We start from the raw sequence: 18,549 nt of genomic DNA on the forward strand, positions 1-18,549 counted from the left end.
CCACCAGCCACTATGGCTGATGAACAAAATTTTTAATTTCCACCCCTGGTCACAAACCCATTGTTTAAATGAGTGAGAACACAAGGGTCATTAATGTTATGAAAGGAGGACTAGAACACACTGTAATTAATTGCATATACAAATTAAGTATTTGTTGAACTTTTTATTTTTGCATTTATTAATGATGATAGATAATTCATTAATCCTTTGCAGGAAACTACAGTGAAATAAGGAATAAAGAAATAATAATAACAACAACAACAATAATAATAATAACAAGAAGAAGAAGAAATAAGGAAATAAATAAAAGGGAAGGAAATAAGGAAATTAATTTCTCTAATGTGACTTTTAAATGGTAAACACCTAAGCAAACTATAAAGTACTAAAAAGCCAAAAACATTTTAAATAGTGTGTGAAGGTTTGATTTTAAAGTGTAAGCATTTCTATAAATATTTAAAATCATTAACCACTATATTTGTCTCCATAGTTTTGTCTTAGAACATTTACTCCTATGCCATTCATGTTTGGTTTTATACAAATTGCATGAATGGCAGGATAACAAATGTAACATGTAACTAGTGTTGCAAAAAAATCTTTAAACATTAGAACATCCTCCCACCTATCCATACATCCACACGTACCATCCCATCAACCAGCCCTCAATTGTCTGACAGCAGGGGGCAGCTTGGCCCAGATGCAAGGTGGTTGTCTCCCACTCAAATGATTGGAGGGTTCAATCCGTAGTCACCAGAGTGCGTTGAAGAATCCTTGGTCAAAACACTGTACACTATGTAGTTTAGTACATACTGTAAAAATATTGTAGAATAGAAGCCTTGTATTTATTCTCCCATGCTTTATTAAACATTTGAATACAATATCTTATTTAATTTTTGTTTATCATCATTTTATAATTAGCCACCATTTTATAAGCTTTAACAAGTAGTTGTTTAGTTTATCTGGAGAGAGAGAGAGAGAGAGAGAGAGAGAACTTTGACCTCCAGAAAAGGGAGGCAGTGACCCACCCTCTGGAGGAAGGGGTAGTTAAATTACACGAACATTTTTTTGTCTCTTCAGACAATCTTTCAAATCTTACAAAGACAAATTTTCAAGGTGATGTGTATCTCATTCCCATTGATTGCCTCCCAGATGCATCTGGTTTTATGACTGTATGAATATTGACTAATGGTGTTTGAATAAATGTGTTAAACTTTAAGGTAACGTCTCCTGAAGGTCTTTCCCAACAACCAACTTGGGGAGGTAAAGTTAGTTTATCTCAGCAATATATAATGTAAAGCACTGTATGTGTGTGAATGAGAAACTTCATTCGACATCCATCCATCCATCCATCCATCCATCCATCCATGGATCCATCCATCCATCCATCCATCCATGGATCCATCCATCCAAACAACACATTCTGAAGCATTGGATCCCAAACTAAAATAAGACTAAGAGTGCATTCACACCTGATAGTCCGGTAGACTCGGTTCGATTGGGGACCAAAATTGCAACATTTGTTACATTTTCAGCTGTTTGCATTCACACTGCACTGAGTCAATCGAGCCAAACCCTTTGAGCAATTTGTTGCCCCTCTCCTCTAGCATCAAATTTGAGCGGTTTTAGGATTTTTGTCTGACCACAAGCCATTTCTCCCACTAGTGGTAGAAATGTGTGTTTGTTTTGGTTGTATTTACACAGAAGGCCCTGTGCTTTAGTCTGCTTCCTGCTTTTGAAGCAGTCTCCAGTCCACTTGCAATGACATATGCATTCAAATCGCGCCAGAGTTCACTTCAACCGAACCGAGACCTAGGTCACACATGTCAAACTCTGTTCCTCTGGGACCGCTCTCCTGCATGTTTTAGATGTGTTCTTGCAGTAAAACACCAGGAGAACTTGGCGATTTGGTGAGGAGGTAATTAAACCATTTGAATCAGGTGTGTTGGAGCAGAAAAACTTAAAACTTCCAGGACAGTGGCCCTCGAGGCCTGGAGTTTTACACCACTGACCTAGGTTGACCAGATGTGCTTTTTTGGTCCACATCACACCTCCCCAAACGAACCAGACTTTCTAGGAAAACGAACTAGTGTTCAATTAAAATGGACAAAACAGGGCTGGTGTGAATGCAACCTAAGATTAACCTGTTAAAGACCAAATTAGACTGAGAAATTTTAAAAAGTCAAAGTCAATCTAAAACACTTTTTCTTCCTAAACCTTCATATCGATTAGTTTTCTATACCCAGTTATCCTTGCAGGGTCACAAACAGTTTGTAGCTCATGCTTGCAGTTGGTTATGTTCTTAAGGTAACATGTCTTTGTCTCTTCCATCACAGATGAGACCCTAAATTGTTACATCCCCACTTTTGCCTAGAAGATGAGGGGGGCATAATAAAAAATAAAGTCTGAAATTAAGGTGACAAAGACAAGTTGCTAAAATAACTTAGTAGTTTTTATTAACAATTTTCAAAACAAAAATCTATCAAATCTATTAAAAAATAGAAAAACAATGCACAAGACAAACCCAAATAGGAAAACAAAACAGGACACACTAACACCTGCAGACCACAGAAAGAGAGGAGCGAGATTCCACAATAAATATGCACTGTAGCATAACACGGTCATCGGGTGGGAGGCAGGATGCACGCTGAACAGTTCATCAGTTTATCAAAGGGCCAAACACCCATTTACACAAGCACTCACACCTTGGGACAATTTAGAGTCAACTATTAACCTAGAGTACTCATAGAAACCCATTCACAGACAAGGAGAACATGCAAACTTCATGCATAAAGACCTTAGCCAGGACCTGAACTCAGGAGCTTCTTACTGCAAAGCAACAGTAATAACCAAGTGCACCACTGTGCATCCATAATGGGCATATCCTACTGGGAAATCTGCAAATGTACAGCACACATAATGGTACCCAACAGTACCAGCCATAATGCACTTAGGTCCCAGTCAAACCTGGTAACAACATTCATCATTCGTGATTTCCCCACTAGTTTCTATACTATCTTTAGAATTAGTAGATTGGTTGTTGTGGGAAGTTTGTTTGCAAGTATTGGAATGATAGCATATTGTCTTTCATCATCCATCCAGTAAATCAAAATCATATTTAAGGAGTAAATGTTACTTATGAAGGAACACTTAGAACAAATGAAAATAGCTTGCAAGACAAAATCCTTTAAGAACAAATGCCTACATAAATGTTTTGCAAGTATGAATGCATGCACATGTGACTTTCCAACACCAACTTCAGAATGACTTTTATCCAGCACAAAGAAAGTAAAAAAATCTCTTTTTTTTTTTAGCTGACCACTCTGAAATGGCAAAATGCTACCAAGACTTAACAAGCACAGCCCCCTGTAGCACTGTTACATGAAATATTGCCCATATGGGCATTGTCCTACCTGTGTCACCTTCTCTGTCACATTGTGTGTCCTGTCAATGAGTTTGCAGGGTGCTATGATATCCATCTCCCCAGAAGGCAGGGCAATAAGGGGGTCAGGTTTGAAATCCACGAAGTTGAGAGTGATTTGAGGAATTTTGGAAATTGTGCGGTACTGCATGAGGTCAGAGTCTGAAGTAGAATTCAATATGTTTGACTTTCTGTTTACTGCACCTGTAATTACAGAGAGTTCAAAAATTATTTTCTAAACAAAAAGAACACTGGATACAGTGATTTGTTTTAAGGCCTCTTCTTTCTTACCAGTGCTGCTGCTGGCTGGCTGGATGCTGGGTCTACGTTTTTTCCGATCCCATTCCGGCCTCATGGCCTCTATCTCATCTACAGAAGAAGCCCGACGCATGCTGTAGAAGCTTTCCCGTGAACGGCTGTGTGCCAGAGAGCAGTTGGAGCCTGAGCCGTCAGGATTGAGACTGAGCCGGAGGCTGGGTAATACGCAAGAAGAGGACTGGTTGAGAGGACCGACCAGGTGGGCTTCGGGGGGAAGAAGCAAAGGCGGAGAAACTGGAGGCTCAGCACACAGTAAGGTGCGCTGGTTCTCCTGACAGTCTTCTGGCCATTTCTGATGTGCTGACCTAGAATTTTTCAATTGACAAAATAATATTAATAGGTTGATGCCATGTAATAGCACAAATTTACAAAAATAAAACATAAATGAGCAAACCAAAGTGAAACTTAAGCTGGAAGACAAGAGCATCCTTTCTGGAAACACTTAATTATGAATCTAAACCATGCACTACGTCACCTGTAAAAAAGCTTGTGATTACTCATCTGTGTATGTCATAATCATCCCTGTCAAGAGAGCACATCGATCTCCTACCTGCTTTCACTGTGTTGATCCTGGTGGGCTGTTGGCAAATGGGGTAAGGGCAGGAACTCCCCCAAGCCTAAAGACTCATGACTGGGGTCTGGCTGCAGAGGCAGGGCTGTAGGTGTAGGATTGTGACCTGCCTCTGGGTCATCGAGTGATGCTTTACTGTTGGACAGGGAACGCAGGGGGGGCAAACGCAACTTGAAGCCTCGTGGGCGACCTGAAGAGAAGGAGGTGGACAGATAGAGAGTAAAACTGTTGACCTGCAATGCGACAAGTGGATTTAAAGCTGGATAACCTACAGCAGGAGATGCAGGATATGCTTGGAGAGCAGAAGATTTGAGATGGATCAAATCTCTAGTAAAAATAATTACACTTTGGTTACAGCCACAGAGTCAAAAATAAGAGATATAGCTGAAAGAGGCAGGTTTTTCAAGTGTATTTGTATTCTCCTTTAGAGCCTGTTCACAGTTGTCATAGTTTTATCAAACCCCATCGAACATAAATACTCAGGATTTGCACAAAGTAATGTACTAAAACATTGGCATGGCTGCATATGAATGAACATGTTGATTCAGGTGAATTCTAAAGGTTTTGACATCTACTTTTAAAAATGTAACTATAAATTATCAAATAATCCTATAAATTAATGGTTCTTTTCATAACTAAGCTTAGCATAGCATTTTATGATGAGTACCACTTCAGAATAAAATAAGAAATGTTACACTCTTCAAATACCATCATTGTAGCAGACCTCCCAAATAAATGTAATAAATTTATGGTCTGGGGTGAGAAAGTTTTTTATAAGGTAACACCTGTTGCTGATAAGTCATGACTATGTTATGTCTGAATTCCAAGTCCTAAGAGTTCTCACAAAATGAACCTGTTTACAGGATTGATGTTGCCTTTTCTCTTCACAGGAACCAAACTAACTTGCTCCTCCTTTTGCTTTTAATATTCTAATATGTTTGATAAAAGCTCGGGTGTTTACTTTGGGGGGCAGAACTTTTGATTCTGAGCTTCCCATTCAGAGTAGTGTTGTGTCGTTCATGAACGATTCATTCAAACAAACAAATCTTTTAAGTGAATGAACAGAAGCAAATCACTTTATTCTCTGATTCGTTCTTGACTTAGTTCAGTTACGAAAACAAGTAAATAAATAAAAATAAGAAAAAAAGAAGGAAAAAAAAACTTAGTTCAGTTTAGTTTAGTGGGAGTGGAACTTCTGCGTTCTGTGACTCACTCATGACGTAAATCTAAACGACAAAGCGGCGTGCACCATGTGGGCGGGGAGGGACGGTTGTTGACACCTGAGCGAATGTCACTTGAGATTCATTCTTTGCAAATAAACTCCATGTATGACTCAGTGGATGAAACAGTCTGACTCTGCCCTGAGTGAGTCTAACCATTTCCTCCTCGCAGAGATTTGCTCTCAGGCTTTTGGCAACGACATACGTTTATCCAAATTAACTGCTAATGTTGAGTCAAGCTTCATGAAAATAAAAGCACACATGCCCCATCCCCTTTATCTTAACAGACTGAGGGACACAACTTAACGAGAGGAGAGGAGACAGAAGAAGAGCGAGTGAGACTCCCAGCGGGACAAGCTGCAGCAGTGAGGCGAGGGTGGGGGTCCTTACGTCGTAACAATAAGAAGAAGAAAAGAAAGAGGACTCATTTACGTTAAGTGAACGTGCTGCTTGGTGCTGTAATGTTGTGGCGCATTCTAACTTTGGCTACACAGAGAGAGGAGTCTGTCAGAGAGGGCAGGGGAGGGATTCATACTACTGAGTTGCTTATGCGCAGAAATAACGAACTGCCGCCGTAGAGTGATTCGTTCAGTGAACGTTCTGCTGATTCACGCATGCGCAGAAACAGAGAACTGCCTCTGAGGAGCAATTCCTTTGCTTAGTACTGTGCTGGAAATGCCGCTGTTTATTTGTGTACTGCATGAATAACCTTAGATTTGGTACTTTGCCTCTAGCTTTAGAAACTGGACAATTTCACTCGGTCCCAGAGGAGGACTGAAAATGTTCTCTGTGTGATTTAAATGAAATTGAAAATGAAATGCATTTCTTATTTTATCTATTATTTTATTTATTTATTTGTCCTTTGCATATAACTCAGAAATATGAGTGATGAAGATAAACTACATTATTTATTTAAATATAGTTAACTCAGTATGTTTTAAAAGCCTGGCATCTTTGAAAGAGGACACTTTATGTTTGAAGGATATTGATTTTGGTCTCTGTCTGCATCTTTAAAATAGGTTTGTGTGTCTTATAAGCCCATGGGGGCTGGGCACCATTTATGGTGTATGGCACTAACTAACTAACTAATAACTGTGTGAACTGAAGGATTCGGTGAACAAATCTTTTGAAAGAATCATTTTAATGAACTGATTAAAGTGATTTAGTACACTCAAAAGAAATGATGTTCCCATCACTAGTTCAGAGCTGGGATTCTGATTGTCTTTAACGCTCTCTGTTTGTTGTGCATGATATATGTATATAAACCTGACTTCATCTGACGGTGCCTGGAAAATATTTGTTTTTTCCACAACAATTCTTCATATTTTAACTACTGGGCTAAAAAAGGCACTTTCACTAAACATCTAGCTGGGACTTAGATGTCTCCTGTCCCTCTTGGTCCAGTTCTGAATAGACTGAAGCAACTCTGGAGGTTGAAGTAAGTCCACCGCTGCTGCACTTTGTGCCACAAAACAGGGTAGAACATAGTCCTAACAGTTGACTTGTGGTAAGGTAAGCCAGTTTTATGGCTTAAGTATTTGATGTAGTATTGACTTAATGGTCTGTGTGACCACCTAGCCGTATGATTTAACCCTCCTGCTTTCCTTGGGTCAGTTAATGCCTCGTGGGTCATTTTGACCCAAGGAGGGTTAAAATTCTAAACAACAATAAACAGATTTATTATTGATGAGAAGATTGATTATGACACACAGCAACTTTGCATTTAGTTTAAAATTTTGGTTAACCACATAACAGGAGTCAGCTGGGGTGTTTTGGGCGATTGATTTGATTCCCTTTGGAAGTTTTCCATGCATGTCCCTCTGAGAGGAGACCCCAGGGCAGACCCAGAACTTACTGAAGGAATTATGTATCCTTTCTGACCTGTAAACGCCTGGGGGTCCTTCAGGAGGAGCTGCACACTGTCAATGAGAAATGGGGTGACTTGGTTTCTTTACCGGACCTGTTGCTTACTAAACCACAGATAAATGACAGGAGATGGATGGATAGATTCACAAAAAGGATTGCTAAATTTGTTCAAATTGATATGTGAAAAATGTTCTTCATACTTTTTAAGTGTGGTGCTCCCTGTCAAAGTAACTGAGTTCTACTCCTCTTGGTTCCACAAAGCTTGCTTGTTTGATTTTGAAAGGTGGAGTCTCTGCTGGACATGACTGGCTCCATTAGAGATTTATGAATGGTTAGAGGCAGCTTATAGATTGACTGTTTTTGCAGCTATTTTCACAGAACTTTTTGTGAAAGTGCTTAAAAAGATGGAATCTTGAATGACATGCAGCCGCCCATGCTTTGTCTCTGACTCCTTACTCTAAACCCATGGTTCTCAAACTGTGATACAAGTACCACTGGTGGTACTCAGGATTCCCACTAGTAGTATTTAACAAACTTAATAAATTTTGGTATAAACTATTTATAAACTAAATTACGAGTTAATTTATCATCGTAAGTTGATCTTTAATGTAAAGCTAAAAAACAGAGATAGCAAGAAAGTGGTTTAAGCAAATTATGATTCTGGCTCTAAATAAAAACTACTTAAAACAAAAATGCAGTGAAGAAACTGGAGTGGTCAACAATGAACCATTGTACTAGTGGCTACTTAGCAGCACAGTGACTTCTCTATAGGAATTGCTAGCAACAAAAGATGTACAACAGTGAGGAACTTTCGTTCAAGTTATCTCAAATTTGTATTCATTTGTTGTGGGATGAAAAAGGAGTCAAGACTGCAGTATACATGACGCTTCATTGTAATGACAAGGTTAGAACTTTCCAATCAATTTAAAATAAAAATGCTCTTGTGAATATTATTTTTAGTATACATGTTCGAAGGCTTGGAAATATACATTTATTTAAGTTACTTAAGTTAGTTAACTGTTGTTATTTTTTGTTCAATTACTGATGTACTCATTACTCATTAGAAAATGTTTGAGAATTACTGTTCTAAACAGTTTCAGCCATTGCACTGATTCACAAGAAGCAACTGAGAAAAGGAAAAACACACCTAACGCTGGTTAAAGGAGTTCAGTAGTTTCAGATCAAATGGTTCCATACATCCATTGCACAAAAAACAGCAATGCATACACTGCAGTCTTGGCTCTTTTGCTGCTTCACAACAAATGCATGCAGTACATTTGAGATAAACTGAATCAGTTTTCCTTACTGTCATTAAAGCTTTTATTTGCTAGAAGGTCCTATTAAGACTTTACAGGTGCGACACAGTAGTTATCGAAAAATTCATTGTTGTGTTGTTATGAGTATTTTCTATTCAGAGCAAAAACTGTAATTTGCTTGAACTCTTCATCTTTTGGCTGATCCCTGCTTTTTTAGCTTAACATCATAGATCAACTCATGATGGTTAAGTGATTGTTTTTTTAACTTTTAAACAACTGATACCAAATTTTCTTCTGAGTACCACTAAAAGGATCTTGAGTCCCACCACTGGTACTTGTACCACAGTTTGACAAACATGATAATAGGCACTATTAGTATTTGAGTTTACAAGACAACCAAAGTACACCAATGAAATCCCTGCACAGGTAAACTTCAATTTGACAAAATCAAACTGAGTAACAGTTTCAACATTTAGTTTAAAATACTGATCTGTGCTTAAATATTGCCCATCTGTGTTGCTTGAATAACATTTTAAAGGTGTGGAGACAACTACCTGTAACAAGCCAGGTGGGCAGGCGATGATTCAGCTCTCGCTTGTGGTCTTTGCGCGTTTCCTCAGTCATGACCTCAAAGTTCAGGATGAACATGATCACCACGCCATCCTCATTCTTCACTGGTACCACATCTACCATACACAGGAAACACTGACCTGCAGAGAGAATATTGAAGATTCCTCAGACTTCTGATGTAGATTTTCAGTTATCAAAAAGAAACAAAAAACAGACTTGACTTGTAGCTATCTATTTTATTAGCCAAGCAAACAAAAATTGTAATGACTCTCCATTTGGAGGGAGTGGGTTTAATCTGTATGTGAATCTAGCTTTCACAGCAGAGCATTTCATGCAGCTTGCATCCTGGAACTTGACACGTTTGAATTAGAAGAGCTCCTTGGATGGGAAGAAAATGTCTCCAGCTGCAGAATAGAGGTCCAGTTGCTTTTTTGTTTGTTTGTTTGTTTGTTTGTTTTGGGGGGGTTTCAGGATACCTTAGACTGACTAATTGTATTTAGCTGAGGTTGATTTGCAGAGGCTAAAATCAGAGCCAAAACAGGAATTTTAATTGTATTTAAAACTCCTAACCCTGGAACAGCAAAGTGATTTACACAAAGTGTAAATCTGTTATTAAATTACTAAATGCTAAATGCTTTATATTTAACAATACATTTCTGAGCAGAAACAATGCTATGTGCATTATGACTTTTTAAAAAAACAGTAAACACATACCAAACTCCTTGAACTAATTACATTTTTAGACATATTCATGAAAAAAAGAAAGTCCACTTTCTTTCACTTTTTACTAATCATGGCATAATAAAGAAATTATCTGGTCTTTACTAGGTTATAAAATTATTTAAATCTAACCATAAGTGTAGAAAAACACACAACAAATGTCAAGACGGAGCATGGTGAACCCGGAATGCAGACTCATCTTAAAAAAAGATGATTTAATAAATAAAAGAAAACAAGAAGTTGACGTGGCAGCAAAGACTAACACAAAAAACCATGGAACAGAACGTGGCAAGGCAAGGGAACATGAGGGCAAAAACTGCAGACAGAATGAATGAACCGGCAAGGAAGTGGAGAAGGTGACCAGGTTTTAAAGACAGGGGTAATCAGGGGAAGTGGGCACAGGTGAGTGATACAACTAGGAACAGGTGAAGATGGGCGTGGCAGCAAGACAAGAGGTAAACAGAGAAGTGAATGATGACAGGAAACATGACACAAGGACAAAAATAAATAAATAACAAATTAAAATGAAACTCAAACAGAAGCATAAATCAGAAACAAGAAAACATAACTCTTGAAAACAGAAAAACAAAGAACCAAAGCCAAAAAAAAAAAGATTATTCACAAGTGGAAAACATTTGAAACAGCTGCCTTTGGTCCCAAGAGTGGATATCTCAGCAAAGTCACCCCAAGTTCAGACCAAGCAATGTTCATAGAAATGACTACAAACCAAAGAGTATGATTGTTTGGAAGAGTTGCTGGGAGAAAACCTCTTCGATCAAGAAGATCACAGCAGCATGTTTGTAAAGTTTCATCTGAATGAAAGACAGAATTTCTGAAGACATGACAATGTCATTTGGACAAATGAGACCAATGTTTTGCCATAACGCTCATTTGGCATGTTTAATAAAAGCCAATCACAGTATATCAGCACAGATACCTCATACCAACTGTCCAGCCCTGTGGTGCAAAGCATATGATTTGGTCTTATTTTGTAACACAAAACTAGAACACCTTGTAGTTATTAATTCAACCATAAGCTGTTCTGTAGTTCAAAGTATTCTAGAGTCAAGATCATCTTAGACCAGCCACCCAGACAGCTGCTGCAACAATTGGTTTGCATTAGCAAAGAAATTCTGCACAAACTGTTAGAATCCATCTCATGGAATCTCATCTGCATGCTCGTCATCCTCATGGGGGTCTCCACCTGACTGCAGTTCGTTGTTGTATCTAAATTGAGTGGGTAAATGCTCACATTTGATGGCATATGGCACACTGGGGAGGTGTTCTCTTCGTAGATGAATCCTGGTTTTCACTGTACAGGGCATATGGCAGGCTGTGTGTATGGTGTAGTGTGGGTGATGATGCTGATGTCAGCATTGTGAATTGAGTGGCCCATGGTAGCTAAAAACATCCCAGTTCTTCCATGGCAGATAACAGTAGAGTTGGTCTAAATATAAGAATAAATAAAGAGAAAATAGCACAGGCTATTGATGGAATGAGCTCTGGTAAGCAAGCAGGACCTGATGGCATCCCCATTGACCTTTACAGAAAAAATAACAATAAATTGTTGACACCTCTTTTAGACATGTTTACAGAGTCATTTTTAAAAAAAGCATCCTGCCCCATCCCTGAATCAGGCTCAGGGTAAACCCCTTAATAAGTTTGAAAATCTGAGACCTATCAGTTTACTCAACTCCAATCTCAAAATGTTCTTGTTTTCATGGGGTAAACTCTTTTTTTCTGGAGCTTTGGTTAGTCTTACATGTCTCAAGCTTTAAAGCTTAAAATGGTTACTTGGAACTGCAGGAGTCTACAACGATTAAAAAAGGTTAAACAGGTCATAAATAAATTGCAAGATTTAGATTCTAAAATAATATTTCTGCAGCAGGTGGAAGAGGATGAGGGGCAGTATATTTGCATCACCATTTTCATCTTGTGCAAGAGGAATATGATTCTTATTCATGAATCTGTCTCATTTCATGTAATTAAGGTAATTAGGGACAAAGGGGGCAGATACTTGATAGTTTAGGGCTCTCTACTATTTAAAAAAATAACCTGGTTAATGTCTATGGTCCTAACAGTTTTTTCAGGATTTATTCCTCTCACTTTCAGCGTTGCCGAGGCACTTTGTGATCTCTGGAGGTTTTAACTGTACCCTTAATCCAGAAATGGATAGATCCACCGGATCAGATCTGGCACATAATAACTGCAGAACAATTACACAGAGGTTTATGAAAGACCTTAGACTGGTGGACATCTTTAGGGAATTCCACCAAGAAACTAAAGCCTATTCATGTTATTCAGCAACATTTCAGACCTACTCCCGAATAGATTATTTTTTAATCTCAACAGAACTAATATCTAAAATTCAAAACTGTATGTATGACAACATAGTACTCGCAGAACATGCACGGTGTTTTCTTGGCTAAAGTATTGAGAATCTAACCAAGGACCTCCCTAGATGGAATTATCAGCATAAACGGTGGCAGGATGAGGATTTTGTTAAGTATATTGGGTCACAGGTTGATGAGTTGTTTCAGTTAAATACTAACCAAACAACAGCATGCATTAGATGGGATGCCTTTAAAGCATTTCGTAGAGGACGTATTATTAGCTATACGGGTACCAAATCAAAGAATTCCAAAATTAATAGGCTGCATCTGGAAAATAAATAAAGATCACTCAAGAGAGGGTTTTCCAAACAGATGATGCAGAGTCGAAAAAAGAACTGCTGCTCTTAAGAGCAGAATATTATAAACAGTCAAGTTTCAGAGCTGCATACAGTTTCTTTAGACTAAAACAATTGTTTTATGAACAGGGGAATAAAGCTGGAAAGCTTTTAGCTTGGCAAATCAAACAGCTTGAAACAACGACTTCCTTTACATCAGTTTTAACATAGAATAAAACTTTAATAGATACAAGGGATAATAATAGCACTTTTAAAGATTACTATCAGAAATTATATGACACTCAAGAAAATATTGACCAAAACGAATTAGATTTGTTTTTGAACAGGCTTTTGGCAGCAGGCAATATTAAAAATGAAAAACAGGATATTAGGTAACCATTTTCCCCCTGGTTATAGTAATAAACTTTGCAGTACATAAAATCACAAAACAGTATATAAAATCTAAAATGTCAAAATGAATATTCTTGCGCTGCATAATTTTTTTTGACAAAATTATTTAGTTCCTCATTATCATTTGTCAAATAATGACTACAGCAAAAAATCACGTGATGACACGTAACACTTTAAGGGTAAAATTATTGTATATCACTCGTGTAGTCTCTTACCTGAATAGTGATGATTCCTTATCAACTCTACAATAAATCACCAGCAGTTTAGGCAAATATGGAGTACTTCAAGACATCATGGTTTGTTGTACAACAGTATTCTGCTTTCCTGCCTCACTCAACTTGTCTGCCATTCATGTCACATCATTGCTGCAGAATGAGCTGAAATCCGATTGGAGAGCAGCATAATCCTGACACAGTTGGGGAAAAATATTAAATGCAGAGTAAACTAAAGGATTACACCATCTGGCTGCATCTAGCAACTATGTCTGTCTGCATGCATGCTTTTATATGTACACATGTAGTGGGATGCCCTGGCTGATTTTCATTCAGGAGCTCCTAGGTTTTGTTCAGTCATGCTTGTTTTCCAAGCAGCCCTTGACACCTGCATTTGCAGCTTGTTTAATAACTGAAGGTGTTGCTGAATCAGGCTAAAATATGTTTTAGAAAGCTCTGCAGCCATGACATAGGGGACATGAAGACATATTTTGTTTGTTCATAAATCTTTATACAGATATTTTAGTGATGACTTCTGAAACTCTAAACTTAGTTTCAGAAATTACAACAAAATTTCAAGATAGCTGCCACAGCCACATCTTCTGAGATGTTTTAAAGCCTGTACTACCTGTTGAGGATTACTCTAGGCTACTGCTACATAAATTTTACCTCAATCTTTGTAAGTTTGAGAAAGCTATAGCCGTTTTTGTATTGGCAAAGAGATTAGCTGTGGTGGCCATCTTGAACTGGCTTGACTCTGGATGTCAATCAATTGAATGTACATGCAATGATTAGTTTCTGAAATGTTCTTCGAATGGTTCATGAGATAATTTGCTAACAGACAAACAGGGCTGTCGTCGTTCTGCTGGAAGGTGAATCTCCGTCCCAGTCTCAAGTCTTCCAGAGCATCTAACAGATTTTCTTCCATGTTTATCCTGTAGCTCCATCAATCTTCCCATCTACTCTGACCAGCTTCTCTGTCCCTGCTGAAGAAAATGCCAATGCCATGTTTCACAGTGGGGGTTGGACACTCCTATATGATCCGAGGAAGGTGTGTAAGATCGTCAAGGTGTGTGGTGTGCTGCATAACGTGACCTTTGGCACGGCATCCATCTCCCTCCTGGCCTCCTTCCTCCTCATTCTGAGGAGCCTGTCAGTTTAGATGCACAGCTATGCTTTGGTAGCAGTTGTGCCAAACTCTTTCCATTTTCAGGTGGTGGATTGAACAGTGGCTCTGTAAGATGTTCAAAGCTTGGGATTTTTTTTTTTTATAAACTATCCCTGCTTTAAACTTCTCAACAACTAAGCATTATGAACACCAAGGAATACCCCAGAAAAGTCAGAGATTGTTTGATCCCTAATGTTCTGCAACAAACCTATGAGGCTTTCACAGAACAGTGGGATTTATACTGGGATTAAATTGCCTGGAGTAATTAGGTGACTTCTGAAGACAGTTGGTTAGTTTAAAGTATCAGAGTAAAGAGGGCTGAATACAAATATATACCACAATTTTCATATTTTTAATTTTTTTTTGTAAAATGTTTTGAAAACTACGTATCATTTTTCTTCCACTTCACAATTATACACAACTTTGTGTTGGTCTGTCACAAAAAAATCCAGTAAAATACTTTTAAGTTTGTATTTATAATGTGACAAAAAGTGGAAAAGTTGAAGGGGTGTGAATACTTATTCTAGGGCACTGTCTGTTTCCAATATGACAACAAAATCAGTGATAAGTTTTCTGTGAATGACAAATTTGATTTGAATAAACATACATTTGTCAACAAGCAGACATTTGCATTCTGCACAATTTACAATGCAGTTAAATGTCAAGAAAAAAGTAATTAGCTTAAATGAAGTTATAAATTCGCCTTCTGACTAAGGAGCTTCCAGTAAATTATGTCCTACTTATTTGCGTTTATGCAAAAACGTTTATTCTAAATAACAACACGATGTACAGCACAATAAATGAAAAGTAAACTGTACTTTTGTAATACCTTTCTAGCCAACGCAAATTGCTTTACAACACATTATTTCCTCATTTACTCATCCACACACACATATTCAACCTGGAGAGAGTCGCGACAAAGAGAAGCTGCAATTAAATGGGGCCATGATGGAAGTCCTTTTAAACGAAGGCTTGCTCGCTGATTGGATATGCTGGAGGCGCGGTCTGATGCTGATGGGCTGAGGTGGAGGCGCGGTCTGATGCTGATGGGCTGAGATGGAGGCGCGGTCTGATGCTGATAGGCTGAGATGGAGGCGCGGTCTGATGCTGATAGGCTGAGATGGAGGCGCGGTCTGATGCTGATAGGCTGGAGTGGAGGGGCTCGACGCAGCGATTAGATGCAGGTGAGGCTGAAGCAGGTCTTCCAGTCTGAATTTACGCCTAGGCTTCATTTCACAGTGCTTTACTAGATCTTTACAAAGCTACTGATGGGACACACATACACTGCTGCAACAAGCACACTTGTATGATCCATTTATCAAGATTAGTGGTTGGTAAATGCATGCATATAGATTTAGAATGTGTCTAAGTGTGGGGATCTCAAATCCTGTAGAGTTGTTAAAATCACAGATTAAACCTACATATCTTATGAACACTAACGTCTGACATATGTAGGGTGAAGAGTGCCAAAATACAAGAAATAAATAACTCAAGAAATAATTATTTACATTGTCATTAATTAAATAAAATTGGGAATGTGTCTGTGAAATAAATAAAAACATTTATCATGAATAAAAAATACATTTTTCATTCTTTCATTAAATGCATTATGAAATATTCAAATAGGTATCCTATTGGTTTGAAAATATTGCAATCACATGGTAAATTAAAAAATTATTACTTCAATATTTATTTAATTATTTCATGGCTCCTGTGATGTGGCTCATCATGAATTAATTTAAACTGTCACTGTGACTCTTTAACGATCCATAACATCTGACTGGTGAAACAACACAGTAAGTCCAGAGGCATCAATGCCAGAAACTAAGTTGACACAGAACTTATTTGGTAGGTAGCAGTATTTACCTCAGTATTACTAAATCAGTATTACTAGCTACTCCACATGGGCACAATGAACGAGGTCTCTAAATCGTGTCCAGAGCTTTTGAGAGAAGCAGCAAATTTGATTGATGAAGCATCAACGCCCGATGGTCTTCGTTGAGATGCCAAACCTCGCTGCAATTTTGGGAGCCTGAAGTCCACAGAGCACATAATCCTCCAGAATAGCAGACAGAATATCAAAAGCCAGTCGCACTCGTCTGTGTGTGTTGTTGACTTGTGTTAAATGTTCTTTCTGGATGTTCTCCAATTCTGCATGTTCTGGATGATCATCTGTTTCAGCATTACTGATTTACAGATCTCTAGGAGATTATTGGAACACAAACACACAAAGCAGAGCACAGTTCAGAAAGACAAAGGTTTTCTGACAAAAATGAGAACTTTTAGTTTTCTTGTTGTCCACATAGATTATAAGGGGAGAAATGGCATATTCAGATTTTGAAAAGATGAAAACCATTTTTTCCAAAGTTGGTGCTTTGGTCTGTATGTTTTTCTTATTATAAACAAGACTGATGTCTAAAGTAAAGGAGACCATTTTCAAATCTATTGTTGATCTAAAAAGCATAAATAACAACAACTGTACCCAAAATACGATAAACTACTTCAGAAACAAATTCTCTTGACAACTTTACAAACAAGAACAGAAGACAAGAAAAATCTTTGTTGTACACTGCCAACATATGTAAAGCCATTTATTATTGCCCATCATCATGTTGAACTGAAATTAGATGCTGTAATAACTCAACATCACCCTTAACACATATTGTGAGTGTGACTTCTCGCAATATTGCACATAATGTTATTTTAAAGTTTCACCAAAACGGCTACAACCCAGTCCTTTCTCATCATAAGTTAATCTTTGTCTAAAACTCTGGTATAAAAGGCAACAGGCAATGGGCCTTTCTTCAAGAAATACTAGCCTTTATTTTTAAATTAAATCAAGAGAATGAAAAATAAACTTTTTGAATCTAACAGGAAACCTGAAATGCTGAAACCTAACCAAAAAGAGTCAAAGGACAAGGCGAAGCTACAACGAAACAAAATATGAAAAATAGAAAATTATAACAAAAAGACAAAGATATGCTGAAAAACAGTGAACATTTGAAGGCTAGTTATTTTTGCTTGAATAGTAGTCCATTTGAGTCAGCAGAGTTGGAAGAGGAACTTTCTGAACCTTTTGCCTATACTGGCTTTGGAGGGACAAAAAAAAAGATTAGTTGTTCAGGCTGACCGTTATCCCAACTTCACATGACATGACTGGGGATTAGTGAGCCATAAATAGAAATTTAGCTGTACAGTGGCATGCAGTGAGTCACATTCACACACACACCTAAGAAAATAAGACTCATATGTTAAATATGTTCTGCCATTAACTAATATCATTTGTGAAAGAAAAATCTGCATGCCTTCATTTTAAAAGATTATTTTGGGCAATCTATATTATGTGATTTGGCTTTCATTTCTGATTAGAACATTTTCAATTTAAACAGAATAAGCTGCTGCCCATAAAACAACAGGAGAGCTCTGCCTTTCTGTAGGCATGTTGCAATCATGTTAGACCTGATATTTCAAATTAACCACACAATTATTATATGGGGAAAAAATTCCTATTGTTTATATTTTAATACGTAACACCTTGTGATAACCTATATCACACAACTTTCAGCTTGGACATCCGAAAGTCAACCAATTAAATAATAAAAGATAAATAAAATTAAAACATTTACCTTGAAGTTTGTGAGCACTGCTAATCACAGTAGGGTGCTTATGCTGTGCCTCTGCTTCAGAAAACTTCTGAGCAAGATCAGTACCCTTGCAGGGCCTCTGGTTAATGATGCACTGAGGCCCCTCTTGACTTAAACTCAAGGACCCAACTGTAACAACAAGTAAACTTGGGAAATTTCTGTTTGGTTAATTGTTTCCTTGTGATCATAATGCTTTTTTACAATAATTTTTATTTATTCTGTTGCAAAGCCTGTTTATTTCCTCTGAAATAGGTCCGCATTTGTGTGTGCGTATATATATATATATATATATATATATATATATATGGTCTTGAGCTGGAAAAGGGCAGAGTGCCTTCTCCGGGTCGGGGAAGATGTCCTGCCCCAAGTGGAGGAGTTTAAGTATCTCAGGGTCTTGTTCATGAATGAGGGAAAAATGGAGCGGGAGATCGACAGGCGGATTGGTGCAGCGTCTGCAGTGAAGCGGGCGCTGTACCGGTCTGTCGTGGTGAAGAGAGAGCTGAGTCAAAA

General features: G+C 37.9%; 1 protein-coding gene across 1 annotated transcript in view; it reads right to left on the reverse strand.

The window, feature by feature from the left end:
* Window positions 1–18,549, reverse strand: part of kcnh2b (potassium voltage-gated channel, subfamily H (eag-related), member 2b) — a 235,656-nt gene that overhangs the window by 104,323 nt on the left and 112,784 nt on the right. The window contains exons 3-6 of the mRNA XM_017433948.3: window positions 9,201–9,356; window positions 4,284–4,494; window positions 3,707–4,038; window positions 3,408–3,619 (exon numbers count right to left, since the gene is read on the reverse strand). Of these exons, the coding sequence (XP_017289437.1) occupies window positions 3,408–3,619; window positions 3,707–4,038; window positions 4,284–4,494; window positions 9,201–9,356 (911 nt within the window). The remainder of the gene's footprint in view (window positions 1–3,407; window positions 3,620–3,706; window positions 4,039–4,283; window positions 4,495–9,200; window positions 9,357–18,549) is intronic.

The sequence above is a fragment of the Kryptolebias marmoratus genome, linkage group LG21, assembly GCF_001649575.2.
Source record: "Kryptolebias marmoratus isolate JLee-2015 linkage group LG21, ASM164957v2, whole genome shotgun sequence".
In the NCBI taxonomy this organism is placed as follows: domain Eukaryota; kingdom Metazoa; phylum Chordata; class Actinopteri; order Cyprinodontiformes; family Rivulidae; genus Kryptolebias; species Kryptolebias marmoratus.